Source organism: Xenopus laevis, chromosome 4L (assembly GCF_017654675.1).
Source record: "Xenopus laevis strain J_2021 chromosome 4L, Xenopus_laevis_v10.1, whole genome shotgun sequence".
Lineage (NCBI taxonomy): Eukaryota > Metazoa > Chordata > Amphibia > Anura > Pipidae > Xenopus > Xenopus laevis.
This window is the reverse complement of record NC_054377.1, coordinates 46,974,372-46,994,594: the sequence shown is the minus strand read 5'-3', so window position 1 is coordinate 46,994,594 and position 20,223 is coordinate 46,974,372. Positions and strand designations below refer to the sequence as shown.

Sequence of the window (20,223 nt, the reverse complement as noted above, 5' to 3'; positions counted from 1 at the left end):
ACCTTTTTCCTTTATTATAAGAAATGTCAGCCTGAAGAATTTAGTAAAGTTTTCCAAAAAAATAAATGTGACATGAATAAAGTGTTTCACGGTTAGGGGAAGCACATGAAGGAATATTGTCCTCAGCTAATGAAATAGCTAATTCCTATTTTCACAATTTTTTTTTTTTTTTCATCACAAATTACTGAATATATTTTTATGCAATTTCAGGAGCCCTCTTTATTTTGATGACAGTGTTTCTTTAAACAAGATTCTCAAGTTGAGGTCCTTTCCTAAGAACAAACATAGACTGTGGCTGCAAATATTTGTTCAATATACTTATCTGTAGTATTCAAATACTGATAAAGAATAGTTGTTAACCTCCCAGACAGTAGGGCAACATTCAGTTGGTGCTGAAACACAATAGCAATAATCCATAACCAGTCCATCCAGATAGTTGAGGATGAAGGGATTTCTTAAGAGACGAAGATTTAACTGTTTAGCTAACTTGGCTCTAATCCTTAAAAATATATGTGATTTCAGTCAAGCATGTATGTCAAGTCTTGGAGCCTCAGGAGCCCAAGGCAGTTTAAACAAAGAGTTGAACTGGGCTCTGTTACATTGATTTTTATTATGCAGTGTGCATGCTGCATATGACCTCTTAACATAGAAGGCAGGTCCGGACTGAGAATTAAAATAGGCCCTGGCATTTCAGGTACACATCAGCCCATATAGAGGCCCAAACAGCCCTCACCAGCCCACTAAATAGTGACTTTCTATGGGAACTTATAGCAGCCCCTCTGGCATTTGCCAGAACCCACAGATTGCCAGTCCGGGCCTGATAGAAGGCATTTGAAAATTTAAATAACACTAACGGTCACCACATGACAAAGAGCAAAGATGTCAGAGAGATTCTGGTCCTACATCCAGAAGTTTGTGGGGTTCCTTGAAGGAACAGAAACACCAAAACGTTAAAGCATTTTAATGGAATGACAATATAATGTACTGTTTCTCTGCACTGGTAAAACTGACATGTTTGCTTCAGAAACACTATTATTGTTTTATATAAACAAGTTGCTGTGTAGCCATGGGGGCAGCCATTGCTATTCTAGCACAGGATACACAGTAAATTCTGAAGAATCCCATTGTATACTACAGAGCTTATCTGTTATCTACTGTGTATCCTATGCCTTTTCAACTTTTTCATTGGCTGCCCCCATGGTTTCATGGCAACAAGTTTATATAAATATAATAGTGTTCGTGAAGCAAGCACACCAGTTGTACAATACAGCACAACAGTGCATTATGTTTTCATTATTTTAAAACACTTTCATATTTTGGTGTTACTGTTCCTTTAAGACATTGTTTAACTATACTATTGAGATGTCTTATATTTTTTACATGCTGCATAGAGCAATTTTAAACTGTTTTGCCAGTTGTCTACCTGCATTTACATACTCACGGGACACGTGGGACACTACCTAAATCACTATTAGGTACTTAACTGTTGCTCCAACACAGTCCTTTTTAATATCAAAGTCCCAATCCTCTGGAAGGGGTTAATAACCACACAGTTCAAATGAAATGTCCCTTCCCCAGAGCTCTTATTCCCCAGGTAGCGCTACCATTTTCCAAAAGTACCTCTGGAATTTAGCAGCAGCTCCTACATAGCAGGTAAATACACAAGACTTGTCTTCATGTTGGGGAACCAAGCTTGTATCTCTGCCAATATCCTCCCTTTGGTGGCTCACTCACCGGGTGCTCTCAGAGGCAATCACACTGGAAATTACCGGCAGCTCTGCAGCAGGATAAATCTCACCAGTGGCACCTTTCTCCTTCTGAGTATCTAGCAGCTTGGCAGGGAACAGGCTGGGCTCCATCTGTACCTCCACAGATTCCACAGATTTAACAGCTTCTCTGTACTTGACAGTCTTACTCATGCTGGCTCTGTTCAGCTTTCTGGGAGACCCCCTACATTTGGCTCCAAAGTCAGGCACACCCTCTCTTCCAAGGATGCACCGGGGTGCCCATAGGGTTGCCACCTTTTCTGGAAAAATATATATATATATTCCTATATATTTATATTTTTTTCCTATTAATAACATTGGAAACAGCCATCATTTTTATCAGCCAGGCCGGTAAAAACCCGGCCAGGTGGCAACCAATCGGATCACTCTCCAGCCTGGGCTGGATGATGTCACAGGCAGAAAAACAGGGGAAGGATTCCTCTTGTCCCCTACACATGTTTACTTTCATGTTTACTTTTCAAAAAGCTCAAGTTATATTTGTGTGGAGTTCAGAAAACAGAAAAGCATGCAGTCATTAAATAAACCCAATAGGCTGTTTTTGCTTCCAATAAAGATTAAATATATTTTAGTTGAAAATTATTTATATAAGATGGAGTCTATGGGAGACGGCCTTTCTGTCATTTTGAGATTTCTGGATAACAGATCACATACCTGCATTAACAAATCTTTGATTATGTCACTGTGTACCCCATCTGCATAACCTTTCTCAATTAAGCTTGAAAGTTCCTTCTTGAATTCATATGACAGATCCTGGTATCGCTATAAGTGAATGACTGTGTGTGCAGCTACCAAGCAGTTGTTAAGGGTCTATTGGACATTACTGACTACAAGCACATAAAGTTTTAGAAAGTTACTTTCTTTCTCATACAAATATAAAATCTCTGTCCAAGGGAAAAAAAAGGGGAGAGCACACATTGTACAGTCTTTGCTTTTACTAAAAGTGGCCAAACTGCTTAATTGCAGTAACTCATAGCAACCAATCAGCACTTAATTTTAATAAGTTGGTTGAAAGTGGAAAGCAAATACCTGATTAGTCCTTATGGCTACTGTATTAAAGCATTTTTGCTAGAGCAAACCAAGAGTAAAAGATTAGATCAATTTCACCTTCTCCTAAATTAGCCCTTGTCCTGTCTCTGAATTGTGAAGTTAGTCCATAGTTTGCACAAAAATACTGGAACCCTCTGTTGCAACAGTGAAAAAAAACAGGCCAAAAACTACAATTAGCCATTGTCCCTAAATTGTGAAACACGTGGCCTTTGCTTATAAAAAAAAATTGCTGTGACCCTCTGAGTAGAAAAATACCAAAAATATAATTTCAACTGGCCCTAGTTTGCCAAAAATGATTAATTTTTTGATCAGTTTGGGAGATATTGTTGGCAAAAAGGAACATTTATTTTTGTTCCATTGCAAAAGTTGGTGCTCGAAACAGAGACAAAAATAAATTGCCCTTTTGCATAAATATTCAGAGAAGCTATTTGCCACCTGCTGCCAGAGAAAAACAAAAGTGGATTTCTGCTCTTTGGTATAAGTTGAAGTTCTAGCCAGCACAGAAGACAATACATCACTTGGCATATTGGGAGCTCAGCTGAGGCTCTGGTGGCAGTGGGAATTGTTTGAAACCACCACGAAAAAAGTACAACTAAAAGCATTGTATGCGAACCATTACAAAAGTAGAGCTGCTAGCAAAAGAAAAAATATTGTGAACGGATGCTTGTAGATTGCCTTGCCCAATAGGATTGTTTTGTCACCAAAATGGATTCATGTAGCTTAGTTTGGATCAAATACAAGGTATTCAGTACCTCCCAACATTTGGAAAATAGAAAGAGGTACAGAAAGATTTGCGGCATGCAGCAAGGCTACATTTTTAGGACCACAGCCATTTTATGGCCACACCCCCTAAATACCACATCTTTTTTACAAAATTTTGGCAGATTATGGAAAGTTTGAACACATTTCTGGGGTTTTAGGGTCAGGTTTTATTTGGTATTACAGTTTTGCTAATGAAGATGAATTGCCTTTTGAACTGTAAGTCACAGTTTTCCAAGAGACCTGCTTATCTTAGTTACAATTGTTTCTTTGCTTATCTTAAATTGTTACAAAAGTGTACTTGCCATTCTGGGCTCCCTGCCAAAAGCCTCAGTTTTAAAAACTCAGTTTCTTTTTTCTGGCTGTTCAGCGCAGGAGTTAAAAGAGAAAGTCGGGACATTTCAGTAACAATCCGGGACTGCAGATTGAGTGACTGCGAAAAACGGGACAGTTGGGAGGTATTGTTTTACTATTAAAGAGAAAATTGATTTTACTTAGAAGTCTCTAATGGCTTCAGATTCTCATTGTATTAATGTGTGAATGAGATGAAATGTTCAGATGTGTTGCAACAAGTGATAATCATTTCAAAATCCTGAAACACAATAAAGCAAAACACTGGAACTGATTTATTCTAGTTATTACCAGTCAAATATGATGCTACATTCAGCTCTAATTTATCTGCAATATAGCTTGATCTTATTTTAGTGTAGTTCTAACCTATGCCACTGAGTACCTTTTGTTTACTAAGCACATATAGATGGAACCAGGGGGCACAGGGGGTACTACAAGCTAAAAAGGGGGGCCCGGCTGTGCTGCAATTTTTGAAATAGTCCTGAAGCGGCGAAAAGACCTAAAATCAAGAAAACAGCCGAAATTGAAACCTTGAAGTGGCGAAAAGACCCAAAGTCACGAACACAGCCGAAATTGAAGTCCTGAAGCAGCGAAAAGACCTGAAGTCACAAAATAGCCAAAATTTAAGTCCTGAAGCGGCGAAAAGACACAAAGTCACAAAAACAGCCGAAATTTAAGTCCTGAAGCGGCGAAAAGACCTGAAGTCACAAAAACAGCCGAAATTGAAGTCCTGAAGCAGCAAAAAGGCCCAAAGTCACAAAAACAGCTGAAATTTAAGTCCTAAACGAAAAGACCTGAAGTCACAAAAACAGCCGAAATTGAAGTCCTGAAGCGGCAATAAGACCCAAAGTCACGAAAACAGCCGAAATTTAAGTCCTGAAGCGGCGAAAAGACCTGAAGTCACAAAAACAGCCGAAATTTAAGTCCTGAATCGGCGATAAGACCCAAAGTCATGAAAACAGCCAAAATTGAAGTTTACAAAAAAAAACGAAGTTACAAAAACTGCCGAAATTGAAGTCCTGAAGAGGCAGAAAGACCTGGTCACAAAAGCAGCCGAAGGTGAAGTCCTGAAGCGGCGAAAAGACCCCAAGTCACGAAAGGAGGCGAAGTTGAAGTCCTGAAGCAGTGAGTTCAGTCCTACTAAACACCAATGTGTGTGTTTTTTATTTTTAAATCCCCTGGTCACCAATTATTTTTTTTAACTTGTAAGGGGACCCTGACCACCAATTTTTTTTTTTAAAAAAAAAAACTTTTATAAGGTGCCATAGAAAGTCAGTATTTAGTGGGATGGTGGGGGCTGATTGGGCCTCTGAGTACCTGAAATGCCAGGGCCTATTTTAATTCTCAGTCCAGACCTGGTGTGGGTTTTTTTTAGCACTGATGTCTGTGTGGTCTTTTAACTGCATACCTCCCAACATTTTGGAAGTAAAAAGAGGGACAATTTTTTTTTTCGCACATAGAACAGCAAATGTTTTTGACCACGCCCCTTTCTGTGAACACACCCCCTAATTACCATGTTCATTTTACATAATTTGGCAGGTTATGAAAGTTTGAAAATATTTCTCCTTATCTAAACAGTTTTTTTGTGTCTCAAAATTGTTACAAAGTATCTCATTTGCACCTGTTCTGGGCTCTCTGCTAAAAGCCAATTAAGTGAGAAACTTTGTTTCTTTTTCTGGCAGTTCAGTGCAGAGAAAATAGGGACTTTCCAGTACAAATAAGGGACTGCAGGTTGAGCTGTGAAAAGAGGGACTGTCCCTCCGAAAAAGGGACAGTTGGGATGTATGTAACTGTAGTGTGGAGTTGGCGGGATCTGGGTGGGGCTCTGGGCCCCAAGAATTTTGTTGTATGGGCCCCATGATTTCTAATGGCAGCCCTGGATGGAACAGACTTTCCTTTATTCTCTGGTACACACTATACCCAAGGCTCACACACCTCATTTCAGTAAAGGACGTGTATTGTATATGCTTGAATTAAACCTGGTTAATCACAAAACGTATTTCATGGCCATTCCCTATTTCTATGAGAACAAAGTGGCTAAATAGGTGGAATAATAGATTATAGTACTAAAGAAAAGAGACTAGGTGAATAGAGGTGGAGTGAGGAGAGGAAGAAAATAGTACTGAGAGTGGGCCCCTGGTCTTTTTTGGTGGGCCCCTGGGGTCCCAGTCCGACACTGTGTGTGTGTATGTATGTATGTATATATATATTTTATACATAACACATTATAGACTACAGCGTGTTACTAGAAGCTTATGATCTTGTTTAGAACGTTCCACTAGAATCTAAAATCCCCACTTATCACTTCCCCCAACAAGCGGCTGCGTGCCGCGTCACTGCGCTTATATACAAGTAGTTGTGACGATAGTCTCGCGAGACGGAGCTTATGACGTCGGGGTTTGCTGTCAGCTAAGAACCGAGGAGCTGGCTATTAAAAGCGTTGCGGGACGTTTAAGCTGAGACTCTTGACTGCGGGTTGTGCGAATACCGTCCCGCGGAAAACAAAAATTGTAACTGTTTGGCTGTATGTGTTACGGTTTTCTCTTCGTTTGTTGGACTCGAGTGACCTCTAGTGTTAGAAGTTGGGACTCGTCCCTTTCCTATAGTGTAGACTTGATTGCCTGCCGGTTTTCCTTTGTTAATTATTAGCAGCGTGACCATTGCATCCGCAGTGCCATGGCAGCCCTCAAATACGCAGGCTTGGACGATACGGACAGTGAGGATGAGCTGCCGCCTGGATGGGAGGAGAGGAGCACGAAGGATGGATGGGTGTACTACGCAAAGTACGTAGGGGAATTGAAAGTCACAATGAGTTTGGAGAGAGTGAGACGGGGAACTTGGCTCTGTCACATGAGCTGCGGAACCTTTGCGCCTCCACGTGTGAATGAACTGCTGCTGCACTTGTTGTCAGCATATAACATATAGATCTATGTATTCTGTCCCAGGGGCCCGCGAGTCAAACAGACTCTGTAACCAAATCTGCCTCATGTCACTCAATGCACGTTAGTGAAACATTCCCAGTAGTTATTTGTAAATGCAATTGTAAGTAGTGCACTGTACGTTGTACTGTTTAGTCTGCTCCACCTGACTCCTCCATGAGTCTAGTAGCTCATTCACTGACCTGTGGGAGGAGAACTGACTGCTGCTAAAATGTTTCAGGAGTTGGAACCAGAGAACTGAAAGGGACAAACAAAACCGCCGTCTGTTGCAACTACATTTGCAAATCAGTCCGGTGGAACGTTTCGGGGGCATACCCCTTCGTCAGGCTACGCCCCCAAAACGTTACCGTTCAATAAACACGCAGGGCTCGGCCCGCCCGTCCTGAGTGCCGGTAAATTGTCTTCTTACCGTATGTTGTTGGGGTTACTGATCCCCTCTTTGGCCGAGCACCGGACCAAGCTTGACATGAGAGGCCAGGGTGTGCTGGTGGGTTATTCGAATTGGACAGTTAACGTTAAATGCCTCAGCCCCCCGCCAAAGCTTTTTTTCTGGTCTCCCCCCGCAGACGACATGATGTTGCAGATCACTGGCAGTGGCAACACATGCAAAATTGGGGAGCACCCACCGTTCCCACTTTATTGAGGAAGCAGACAAGCCCCCCACCCCCATTCCATTATGCCACTGTATTCTGTAAACATGGACAAGAGGAATGGCAATAACACCACTAAAAAAAATATAATATATATATATATATATATATATATATATATATATATATATATATATATATATAATTTTAAAATGTAAAGGACAAGGGAATTAACCCTGGTTGCCAAACAGCTCCACTTGGGCAAAATGCACCATACCATAAATCTCTCTATAGCTATCCAGTGCCAGGCAATTCCACCCAGGTGCCCCATGCAACCCCATGCGGCTGGGCATGTGCAATCGCGGCCTTGCATGCAAACAGGGTGCGCACACAAACTGGGACACGTGTGCATGCCCATTTGCAAAGAGGGACATGTGCCCAGGTCTGCGGCAGCCCTTGCTTAACCTTCTTTAGTGGGTAGGCTGCTTATGAGGTACGTGCCTGGTGCCACCCAAACTTTGCACCCTAGGCATGCGCCTCTTCTGCCTACCCCTAATTCTGACCCTGCTGCCATCTTTCTTTCCAAGTGTGGGAAAGTCAGCCTGCACTTGGGGGTGCCAAATGTTAGGCACCCCAAGTGACTGTATTGATTTACCTGAAACCCTGGGCCTGTGCTCCTATCTGCAGAAAACTGCACCAGCCCGGGTTGATAGCAGTGAGCGCCACGGAGCGCTTCTCTTCCGTCTACCTCTTTCTTCGCACGGCTGCGCTTGCTCAGTAGAACTGAAAGCCGAACTTTAATTAAAAAGTTGGCAATTTCGTTCAACTGCACGAGCGTTTGTCCCGGAAAATTTTAAGCCCGAAGAGGATCGCTCCGTGGTGCTCACTGGTATAACCCCGGGCCGGTGGGGTTTTTTGCTGATTGGAGCACAGGGCCAGGGTTTCAGGTAAGTAAATACAATCACTAGGAGTGCCTAACATTTGGCGCCCCCAAGTGCCGGATGGCTTTCCTCTTGTCTGCTTGAATCATTAAAGGGATTGTTCACCTTTGTGTAAACTTTTAGTATGATGCAGAGGGTAATATTCTGAGACAATTGGCAATTAGTTTTAATTTTTTATTCTGTGGTTTTTAGATTATTTAGGTTTTTATTCAGCAGCTCTTCAGTTTGCAATTTCTGCAATCTGGTTGCTAATGTCCAAATTACTCTAGCAAGCATGCATTGATTTGAATAAGAGACTGGAATATGAATAGACGTGGCCTGAATAGAAAAACAAGTAAAAAGTAGCAATAACAATACATTTGTTGCCTTACAGAGCATTTATTTTTTAGATGGCCGTCAATGTCCCCCATTTGAGAGCTGGAAAGAATAAGAAAGCAAATAATAAAACTATTAGAAAAAAGAAATTAAGACCAATTGGAAAGTTGCTTAGAATTAGCCATTCTGTAACATACTAAAAGTTAACTGAAAGGTGAACCACCCCTTTAAGGAAACCCAGTGTGATTTAAGGAACTCAAGGTTTTCTGGGGAAAAAAAATCTCATTAGTTGAGAGAGATTTTTTTTTTCCGAGTGGGCTTTTTTAAATAAGAAAAGTTGGCGCCTAAAAGCTGCCAAACTTTTTTTTTTTTTGGGTGGTGGAAAACCTGACAAAAGGAGGGTTTAAACCTCCTGAAACATTAATGGGTTTTGTCTTTCCCATTATTCTAGCATACCTTGCAAATGTCTCATTTTTCGCAGGACAGTCCCGATTTTGACAGCTAAACCTGCAGTCCCAGATTATTACTGAAAAGATTTTCTCTTTGATCTCCTACACTGAACAGCCAGAAAAAGATAGTTTCCAAATCTTTGGTAGAACACTCCCAAAATAGGTGGCAGTGGCACTTCGATACATTTGTAACAATTTAAGATATGCAAAGAAATAATTGTAACTATTTAAGATCTCGGGGAAACTGCGACTTGCATCTTAAAGGGCAATTCACCTTCATTAACAAAACTGTAATAGCACATAAAACCTGACCATAAAACCACCAGAAATGTGTTCAAACTTTCCATAACCTGTCAGATTTTTTTAAATGGATGTGGTGTTTGGGGGGGTGTGGCCATAAAATGGACATGGTCAAAAAAAATCTTTTTGTCCCTCTTTCTGTATTGCAAAAGTTGGGAGGTATGTTCTAGCATCACTGCAGGAGCCACATTTTGTGACCAGTTTATCACAGTGAATGCAATATAGCTTCTGTTTTTTTAAACTGGGTTCAAGTTGTAGTGACTATTTGATGCAACCTGCTGGGGAAAACCTGGAAATACTGTTACATCTATGCTGTCAATAGATGTAGGGTTCCTTAATGTCCATGCATGCAAGCAGTTGTCGGCCACTCATCAGAGCAGACTGGACTGTGTTGCATTAGTGCAAGTAGCTGAAAGTTGCTAGAAGCATGCACAGGCTCAATTGCGTTGCAATACACAATGCTCCCCCAAAGTTTGTGCTTTGTGTTTGATCACTATTTGTTTGTTATATTTTTCATTCAAATTCAAAGCTTTGCAAATTAAGTTCTGCTTATTCTATTTTCTTCCCTTCTAATAGCCACTTTGATGAAAAAACCCAGTGGGAACATCCAAAAACTGGAAAGCGTAAAAGAATTGCTGGAGGTAGGTATTTTAAGATTCATCAAGGTTCAGGGTCACCATCATAAAGACGGGAAGTTTAATTGTACAATTTACAGATAAAGAAGTAGGCAATGCTTGTGGTAAAATGGTGGGTCTTTGGTGGATAATGTTTTGGGCAGATTGGGGAAATGTGACCATGTATTTTTATGGGGGCCTATTCTAGTTTGCCAAGGCCACACCCAGACAGGCTGTGGACAAGCAATTGAAGCCCCTTCAGGGGGAGGATATGCCTAACTAAGTGGTACAGAGCCCCTTGATTCTGATGGTGACATTGCCAAAACTTAATGGATAGAATAGTAACAGAGGATGAGAATACATTTCCCCCATTACAGTGGTAGACCACTTTAGAATTAGTTACCTGTTTTTTTTTGTTTTGTTTTTTTTTTAAAGCTATAGTAGCAGAGGGTAGAAAATAAGACTGAACAAAAATAGTTTATGTTCACAGTGAAACTTTCATGGCACACTCCCTTGTTGGTAGGAACAGAGCTGGGAATAACTAAGTTAAGTGTACAACAGGCATAATACATTTCTGCACAGGAAATCTGTGAATTAATACAATATGATGGTACAGGTGTATATGCAATCTGGGACATGTGTCATGCTACTGATATCGGTGAAAAAATGGAGCATACTGCTACATTGTTCTATGTACCTTGTCATTTAGATATCACTTGTTTTAATTATTGATGGTAACATCATTTTTGTGTTCTAGAATTCCCTGCCCTCTCCTAAAATAACAGACGTTACACTCTCAAGGTGCCTCAGAAAACCTTAGAAAATAGGGGTGCAGTTCCTTCAACTTCAATTTTTGCATCACAATAAAAATGTGGATTGCAATTTGAGCTGAATCTAATGGACAATGTAAAATCTCTGTGCGCTTCATTCTCTCCCCTGCCTTTATTTGTAGATCTCCCCTACGGTTGGGAACAAGAAACAGATGAAAATGGACAAATCTACTTTGTTGAGTGAGTTCTATCATTTCTAACTACTGTAAAATGCTGATCTGCAGATGTGCCACGGAACCCATCTACTTATGCTGTATGAGACTGTTGGTATTTTATTTCAGGAGCAGAGGCACATTATTGGGCATAGGTTAATGCTATAACTGAGGGGCTAATACAAAGTTTGCTTCATTTGTATTAACAAGTAGAGACATTTAGTAGATATTGGTCTAGTTACCTATGGTTAGTAGATCTGGAGCAAACGTTAAGCTTGTTATAACTTTACCCCTATACATGAGAACATTGTCTACTGAAATGGGAATTAAAGTATATCTAAAGCTTAAAAACCTACAAGACTAGAAAGGAAGCACTTTATATTTTAGACTTCTGTATCAGCCCACTAGGGAAGATCTGTGATTTCAAAAATGCCTACCTTATATATTCTGTTGATACACAGCACATATTTTGGGCTATTGTCACGTACAGTGGTCCTTGAAAGTTTGTGAAAACATTTTACATTTTCAGTATCTATGCATATATATGACCTAAATCTCTATCTGTTTTCACACAAGTCCTAAAATTACATCATGAGAACTCAGTTAAACAAATTACTCAAAAATATGTTTGTTCATTAATTAATGGTGAGCATCAATTACTGTTTTTCAGAGGTCCTCCTAAATCTTTGTTCAAGCTATGAAACACAAACTTGTTGTTAACATCAGGCTTGGATAGTAACTTGTTTTTCTGTAATTACTCCCACACTCTCACCTGATTATCCTCCTGTTGATTGTAACACCTGACACTTAATGAACCTCTAGAAGTAATAAGCTTTTGTCACACTCAAATGTTTTCTTCAATAAATGAAGGCAGTCCCCTGGTTAAGTATGACATAGGGCCTGTGGGTTTGTTTTTAAGTTTAATTTGTATGTAAGTTGAAACATATAGATTTACATATTGAATGCAACAGATGTTTGTCTTAAAATCGTATTTATTTTTACCTTTGTGTGCTCTGCAGTAGACAACACAAACCAGAGAGGATTGGGGCAGGTGGTTTATTAAAGCTAAATGCCAATAAAGGCCAAGCAAACCACGTTACATTACTGTAATAACCTCTGTTTGTAAGTATGAGTTGTATTTAAGTCGGGTATATGTAACTTGAGGACTTCCTGTATCTATCTTGAAAAGATATTCAAAATTATTCACAAACCTTTAATCACCACTGTACCTTAGGAACGAATGAACGAATGTATGTATATATTGTGACCGTATGTTTAGAAACACACCTGTCTGACCTAAAAATGTACAGGAAATGTGCATTTAACATGCATGATATGGGCTGAAAGGGATGCCTAGTGCAGATAGTGTTAATATTCTCTCCCAGTCAGGTAATTAGGTGGCAGCTGAGAGCAGAGCATCTACTGCCTGTAAAATGGGTGTGCTTCCATAACTATGGGCTCTTCCTTGGATGTCTGGTCATTCCTGTGTGTCTGGGAGAGAGACACAATCCTGATTGTTCCTAGTGTGTGAGAGGAAGCATGGGAGAGGACCAAGGGGCCTCTGGAGCCTGATACAAAGAGACAGTGTCTGAGAGAAAGTGAGTGCCAAGGGACCTGTAACTGTGTGCAGCAGTAAAGCTGTCTTGGCAGTAGGCTGTGTGACCTGAGAAAAGTTATCTCTGAACTGTGAGTAACAGAGTGCTAGCCGTGTGTTGGTCCAGTATCTGGGAAAGGCCCTGGAGTAGTCGGAAAGATTTCTATCGCTTTTATGAGTGAGACTGTTCTTTATTTTTGATGCCATATGCCGTTGAGTTAATAATTACAGGCAAAGTCAAATGTTTTCTGTATTTTTTATGCCCCTATCTCTCCTTTGCATAAGAAACCTGCTTGCCTACCATTTCAAAAGCTAATCTCCCCACAATACGTACAATATTAAAAAAAGTATTAACCAAAAGTCAGATTAATCATTTATTCAAATTAAAATTATATGGCATTGCCATCATTTTGACACCAGAGGGAGATGAAGTAGTTGGTTTTTAAAGGCCTATGTCTTATTAATCCCTGTATTCATCACTGTAGCATCAGCCTCTTGACAGATGAAATCTCACTTTCTGCTAATGTTATGATGACTTTTTGACAACCTCTAACTTTTAGCATCTCAATAGCAGCTCAAAGCTTGCTGATGGGTGATGTTTCTGGCACTCATAATATGCCCTAACAGGTTCAGAAGATGGGGATCTACTGCAGACAACTTTGGAGGCAAAGATCATTCTATAATAGGAGTGGTTTGGTATAAAAATACAGTATTTATAGCTATAATGTTTTCTAAGGTGTAGTTCTCCTTTAACCCTTTCACTGCTGAAACCCTTTTTCACTACACTTTTCACTACAGTTGTGCAACTGCCAGATAATTTTTTAAACATTTTTCACAAACTCTTGCATACAGGTATGCGATCTATTATTCTGAAACCAGTTATCCAGAAAGTACCGAATTACGGAAAGGCCATCTCCCATAGACTCTATTTTATCCACATACAGTAATTAAAATTAAAAAAAAAAAAAAAATGATTTCCTTTTTCTCTCTAATAAGAAAACTGTACTTTGTACTTGATCCAAACGAAGATGTAATAAATTCTTATTGGAAGCAAAATCGACCTGTTGGATTTATTTAATACTTAACGTATGACGGTCAAAATTATGGAAAGATCTGTTATGTGGAAAACCCCAGGTCCCAAGCATTCTGTGTAACAGATCCCATACCTGTACCAGGAACATCCTAAAAATAAACAGGTTTTAGTAAATCCTGGTAATCACCTGAAAATATTTTCTGCATACAAATCTAAAACATCCTACATATGAATTCCAGGAAACATTTGAATAGTATGTTGCCAAATATGCATAGATGCACAAAAGTATGTGGCATTTAGGGACCCTTAAATGAAAATAGTTTGCTGTGTTTTGTGTGTCGCAAGACCCTCTAACAGTTGGAAGACACAAGAAAATCATATTCTACTAGTAGCAAACAGTAGTGCAGGGATACAAATACAATGAAAATCACAAAAAGCAAATAAGTCATGCTACAAAAAAAGTTTTAGGGATATAGATGAAATGGTAAAATGAATAAATAAAAATATAATAAAGAAAAGTTGTTTGATTGTGTTAAGTGTGTGTAAAAATGCATGTACGCTTTTGAGCATAAGGACCTCTAGCAGTGTTGGAGGGTCTCAAGAGCAAAGTTGCACAGTAGCAAGTGTGGGGGCAGGCAGGGGGCTGTTAAATCGCCAAACACACTTTTTGCTTTTTGGAGTTGGTCCTGCAGCAACTGGGTTGATGGAGTAACAGTGTAGCCCTTATGGTTTGTTGCCAAGAGGGTTTTCTGCTTTTCGGCCTTTGAACCAGCAGCTAGAGCCAACGATGCATAGAAGAACCTCTAGCTGCCAAAGAGTATGGGGCAATTTCAGTAAAGTGTGAAGCGGCTAACGCTAGCGCAAATTCGACAGCGTGATGTCATTTTGTTACTTCGCTGATTTACTAACGGGTGCTGGCGTAAATTCGCTAGCTAAGTGGAACTACTCTAGTGCTACTTTGCACCCTTACGCCAGGCAAAGTTGCGCTATGCCGAAGGGACGTAACTACGCTAATTCACTAACTTAAACATTTTACTGAACATTACCTCTTGCGCCAGACTTTCCTTCGCCACCTCAGACCAGGCGAAGTGCAATTGAGTAGATGGGGCTTGCTTCAAAAAAATTTCACATTTTTTCTGTCCCAAAAAACGCTGGCATCTTTTATTTTTTTAAGGGTGATAGGCTAAAAAAGATCGTAAATTTTTTTGGGGGTTCCCTCCTTCCCCCATACATTTCCTAACATATGGCACCTAAACTATACAGTGGGCACATGTATAGGGCAAATTAACAACTCTATTTTATTTTATAAAGCTTTCCCAGGCTTGTGTAGTGTAATGTATTTGCTGCTACATATATGTCCATTGTACTTTAACTTGGCGCGGTATGCAAATTAGGTATCGCTAGCATAAATTCGATTTGCTTGACAAATTAACGGTAGCGCAACTTCGCTACCTTTCGCCTCCCTGGGCGCAACTTCAGATTTTAGTGAATTAGTGGCGCCCTGGCAAACTTTGCCTGGCGAAGTGCAGTGAAGCCAACGCTGGTGCAACTTCGGAGGTAAGTAAATTTGCCCCTATATCTCTTTATGTTATTGCCAGTTAGAGCCTTTCCCCCCTAGCACAAAACAGATGTGTGCTTGGCAGTTAAAAGTTTAATGAATGCAAGTGCACCTATTGATCATGCTGTGTAAAAAGTGGAGTGAAGGATTATTGGTGATGTTGCTCAAAATCTTTGCTTTCCAATTATTATAAGTTGAACAGTACTTAATCTTTCGTAAGACTTTTGTCTCCCTTGCTGATTTTAAGAAAAATATATAATTTTGTTTTCTTTCTTCAGGATAGAGCTGCACTCTGGGGTCTTGCTTCAAACCGGTATCTTATTTCAATTCAACATTTTGGCCGTGGTGAGGGCTGAAACTTGAGTTAAAGAATATTTATTTGAAGCATGTTCACAGTGTACAGCAGTATCTGTTTGGCCATAATTTCATACATAGTTTGTGTAGCATTCAAAAAGACCAACATGACGTTTCTAGCTCCCTCTGGTGTGTAAATAATAGTAATGCCTTATATAAGTTCTTCAATGAAAGAAATTTTAGGTAAATAAGCATGCAAGCTATTTTTTTGTGGTAGTTTTATCCGTACTGTTCTCTCGTACTCCTTCTGCTGGGAAACTATTTAGAACAAACGGGATGTTATTGTTTCTTACATTTGTCAGTCACTTGAACAAGAGGACTACATACCTTGACCCAAGACTAGCTTTCACGGTTGAAGATCAACCCACAAAGATGACCACCAGGCAGAAATATGATGGAAACACCACCGCCATGGATATACTGCAGGGCTGTGATTTGTCGGGGAAGGTGGCAATAGTCACAGGAGCGAACACTGGAATTGGTAAGTGTGTTTCCTAAGAGTACTGAATCATATATTGAATGAATGTCATATTGAGAGAAGGGCTTTTTTCTTGAAAAATTGCATTTTATTATATTTTTGTCACAATTTTTTACACAGTCCACTACATATGCAGCAGCTACCAATTCCATGGAGTTTACCATCTGAGTTTCATATTTGATAGGTTACAGAAAGGCTTCCATAATAAAGCAGATATGGAATCCAGTTCTTTATCTCTAAATGTTAATTGGTGTTTATGCATTAAAAATATAGAATCTGTTTTGTGAATTTTAAATTTGAAGTAATGCTTTTCTTGGCCTACATAGTGTATAACAGGTGCAGTTTGCTGCTACCTAGGGCTAGTTCCACAAGGAGGCTGAAATCAGCCTGCTAAAGTACTTAGGCTGATTTCCGTCCCCTAAGTGGGCAGTAGCCGCCTTCTTTTCACATTCAGAACTGTTGTCTCCACTCAGTGGATTTTGGCCCAAAATACTAACTGCCATATGTAATAAAAGGCACTATGTTTACACGGGAGCAGTAACCAAGCAACCAATAAGACGTTTACATTTAAACATGTGAACCGTAAATTCTGCCTGCTGACTGGTTGCTATGGGTTACTACACCTGGTTACTACAACCTAGTGTCTCTTATTACATAACCCCCAAAGTCTTGTGTATACTTCTACATACAACTTAGATGCAGTGATTCTTAAACTCAAATGTTTTGTTTATGTAATAGTCGTTTTACCACCATTTAAAGCTGGCTATATACCAACCATACCAGAAATATCATGAAACTAAGTATTGTACAATTTTTCATACATTCGTGGTTTTGGGCATAGTGGGAAATCTTATCTGCTCTCTGGCAGTATATTGATAGTTGAGTAAGTGAAGAGGAGCTGAATTCCTCTTGGCTTCCTACTGTTCCGATTATCCTGCCTTAATGATTAGAACTTTAGTAAAGCAGCCAGTCAAGCATTCCGGTCAGTTGGTCGGATACCTACATCGATTAGCTCATATAGCTTCCTTAAGGAAGCACCGCAGACCACAGTCCCAATTGGGTACAGATTTATGGGAGATCCTCCAGATCTTTGCACCTTTTAAAGTTTGAAATACAGCATAGATCCTTGACCATAACATTTCATTATGTAATGGATGTACAGGCTGGTGCTGTCTAGCAGTGTTTTGAAAAGCAATATAATGGTCATAGTACCTGACCAAAATACTGTATCTGCATATATTTTCTGTTCTGTTTAAATTCCAGCACAAAAACACGTACCTTTTTCAAACTTGCACTTCAACTCTGATCACTTTTCTTGCGTCAACAAGTGCAGCGAACAAAAAACATGGTGCAGCAGCCTGAAACCATTTTTCTTTGTGCCAAATCTATTAAAAGGATTGCTGAAAGATTTCACAGGGCCTTTTTCCAGTCAAAGATGATTTAGTCTTGTCTGCATGAATTTGCCATGGAGATTTTACCATAAAGAATTAAGCTTTTCAGAATGTGCTAAAATTCATACCCCAAGCTACAACCCACAATTTGAAACAACCAGATATGGTGATATTGGGCATTAAACATGGAAAGCATTCAGCATGCAGTCTAGACATCAACTATAGAACATGGCAAAAGAGAGAAAATATCAGTGGGTGTGATGCTTGAGTATTGGCAGGTATCTGATGCTGCCCACCACCAAGAGGTAAACCAGATTTCATGTTATCTACACATCATTCAACTTCACAATGGACCTTATATCAGACGTGTTATCTGTTATGGCGTCATCATGTACTGTCAAAAACAACATTTATGGAAGATTGCATAAAATGCCAGAATAGAGCTTTAACACAGGAACAATGATGATAGAAATGTTGAGATACATTGGCAGTATCTCAAAGCCTTTAAGACTACTGTACAGCAAATAGTCTTCCTATTTTGGAGGCTTTGGGGAAATGGCGAATTGCTGGCAATTTTGGTGATCTTGCTCTGAAATTGGGAAAGTTTGGGACTAGACTTTCCATTTCATATTGCAGCTAGAGAGCCAAGGACGGCTTTCCTATGAAAACTGGAGACTAATCGCACCCCAAAATAAATTTCATAGTTGAAATATGTACTGCGATAAGATGTGCAGTATTAAGCAAACGGAAAGGCCCTTGCCCATCATAGCTCACCCTATATGTCTCATAATATGATTCTCTGCAGCTTTACTGATTAAAACTCAAATACAATCTAGGCATAGAAAAGAAATCAATGGAATCACAGAAAAAGAATATGTTTAAGTAACTTTACTGTTGTTCTGATCATCAACACTGTAAGAATTTAACATGATGCATGAATGCAGAAATGCTGCAATCCATATGTGCCCTCCACATTAACATAAGTGAACATTACACTTAACGAGAACCACTTTACCTCATTGTTATTGAATTGCCTATTGATTACACTGTCCTTTAAGTAGAACGGGGTGGTATACTTTATATATAATAAAACATCTGCACTATATTTCTCCTTTTTCTCTATATGATTGATTATGGTATACTGAAGCTTGAGGAGTATCAAATGTGTGACAAAGGAAGATACTCACCTATTACATGATGTTTGTCATGGCTTACATATTCATCTGGTAAGTAGGCAGTTTCACCATAAGAATTAGTTGTGGGTGTCCGGGTAAATAGATAGGTTGGGTAAATAGATGGGTTGTGCAAAAAAAAAAAAAAAAATATTTCTAATATAGTTAGTTAGCTAAAAATTTAATGTATAAAGGCTGTAGTGAGCAGATGTAGAACAGAACCCAACTTCCTGCTTTTTAGCTTAGCTCTCTAAATCGAAGTAAGTCAATGACTTTAAGGGAGGCCATGTTGGACATAACTATACAGTGAGTTTGCAATTTATCCTTAGCATGCAGCTCAGATTCAAAAGCAACATTTAAGACTCATGTGCCCCCCCTCAAGTCACTGATTGGTTACTGCCTGGTAACCAATCAGTGGAAACAAAGAGAGCTGCAAAGCAGGAAGTAGTGTTCTGGCCATTATGTTAAACATTGTTACTCCAGCCTTTATACATTACATTTTTGGCTAACTATATTGAAAACATATTTATTTTGTTTACGCAGTTTTTATTTTTATACTGAACAATTCCTTTAAGCACAGATTCTCACTTTTTCAGATATTGTTTTGGGGTTGTTAATTGTAATATGTTTTAAAAAATTTCAAGGACAAAGGGATACAGAAAAATTCGGTGCATTGGAAATAAGGGAGGAAGGGGAAAGTTGTACTGCATGAAAAAAAATTTGTGTTGAGAAATTAGAATTCAGATTTTGTTTGATAATTGGTTAAAACCAAAAATTATATATTTTGCCCATTCCATATACATTTACACAGTGTTGGCATTTTATCAGAAAACCAACAAAGTTACTACAACATATTCTTTGCAGTGTACACCTACAGATTCAGGCCTAATATTCAGAGCTCATACTTGATGGAAGGGTAGCAACAAGGGAAGCACAATTCGAAGTGATTATTTGTCTCTATATTGGTTTAGATACAGAGAAAGTTCGGGACTGAACAGAGAATGTTCCCAAGATTTGTCAGTTTTGCCGCTGTCACAACATCAACTCACTGTAAAGGAAGATTTTCAAAGAATGTGCAAATGATTGACTTCCATGGATCTGAAACCTCTAACCACTTTTGCTCAAATAAGTGCTTGTGACTCGTCCGTAAACAGTTGAATAAAAAGATGGAGCAGAAGCCATCATTCAATGTTGCATTTTGATATTTCTGATTTAAATTAACCAAATGAACACATTATGAGCCTTTAAGATTTCTGGAGAGATGTTTTATGAATGGTTGAAATGTTTAATGTTACATGGGTGCTGTTCTGTCTGGCAACAAATTAAACATTATGTTGTATTATGGAGACATTATACCAGTTGTCAAGCATAGTTCGTTGGCATTCGATTGGCGAGTGAGGATCTGGATAGCTTGCCAATGCTAACAGAACCCTGAGTTGTTCTTTGTATTATGGAATTGTGCAAGACATAATCATCCCAGATGTCCAGCAGGTGACATGCAATTACCTTAAAAGCAACAAGCAAAAGAATGGAATGGAATCGTTTTCATTTTTAGTCTGACTAAAACCA

The 20,223-nt window shown here is 39.3% G+C and overlaps 1 protein-coding gene across 1 annotated transcript; it reads left to right on the top strand.

Annotated features, from left to right (window-relative positions):
* Positions 1 to 6,556: 6,556 nt before the first annotated feature.
* XB1011895.L (Putative ortholog of fOR IV protein, 1 of 2 L homeolog) lies at positions 6,557 to 20,007 on the top strand. The gene is made up of 5 exons (NM_001094611.1): positions 6,557 to 6,727; positions 10,055 to 10,119; positions 11,045 to 11,102; positions 15,916 to 16,094; positions 19,626 to 20,007. Exons 1-5 carry the CDS (start codon positions 6,621 to 6,623, stop codon positions 19,646 to 19,648), a joined length of 432 nt encoding a protein of 143 aa, NP_001088080.1. The 5' UTR covers positions 6,557 to 6,620; the 3' UTR covers positions 19,649 to 20,007.
* The last annotated feature ends 216 nt before the right edge of the window (positions 20,008 to 20,223 follow it).

Coding starts and splice junctions, on each gene's coding strand:
- XB1011895.L (NM_001094611.1), top strand. CDS start 6,621: ATGGCAGCCCTCAAATACGCAGGCTTGGACGATACGGACAGTGAGGAT. Junction 6,728..10,054: donor GGATGGGTGTACTACGCAAA/GTACGTAGGGGA, acceptor CCCTTCTAATAG/CCACTTTGATGAAAAAACCC. Junction 11,103..15,915: donor GGACAAATCTACTTTGTTGA/GTGAGTTCTATC, acceptor TACATTTGTCAG/TCACTTGAACAAGAGGACTA.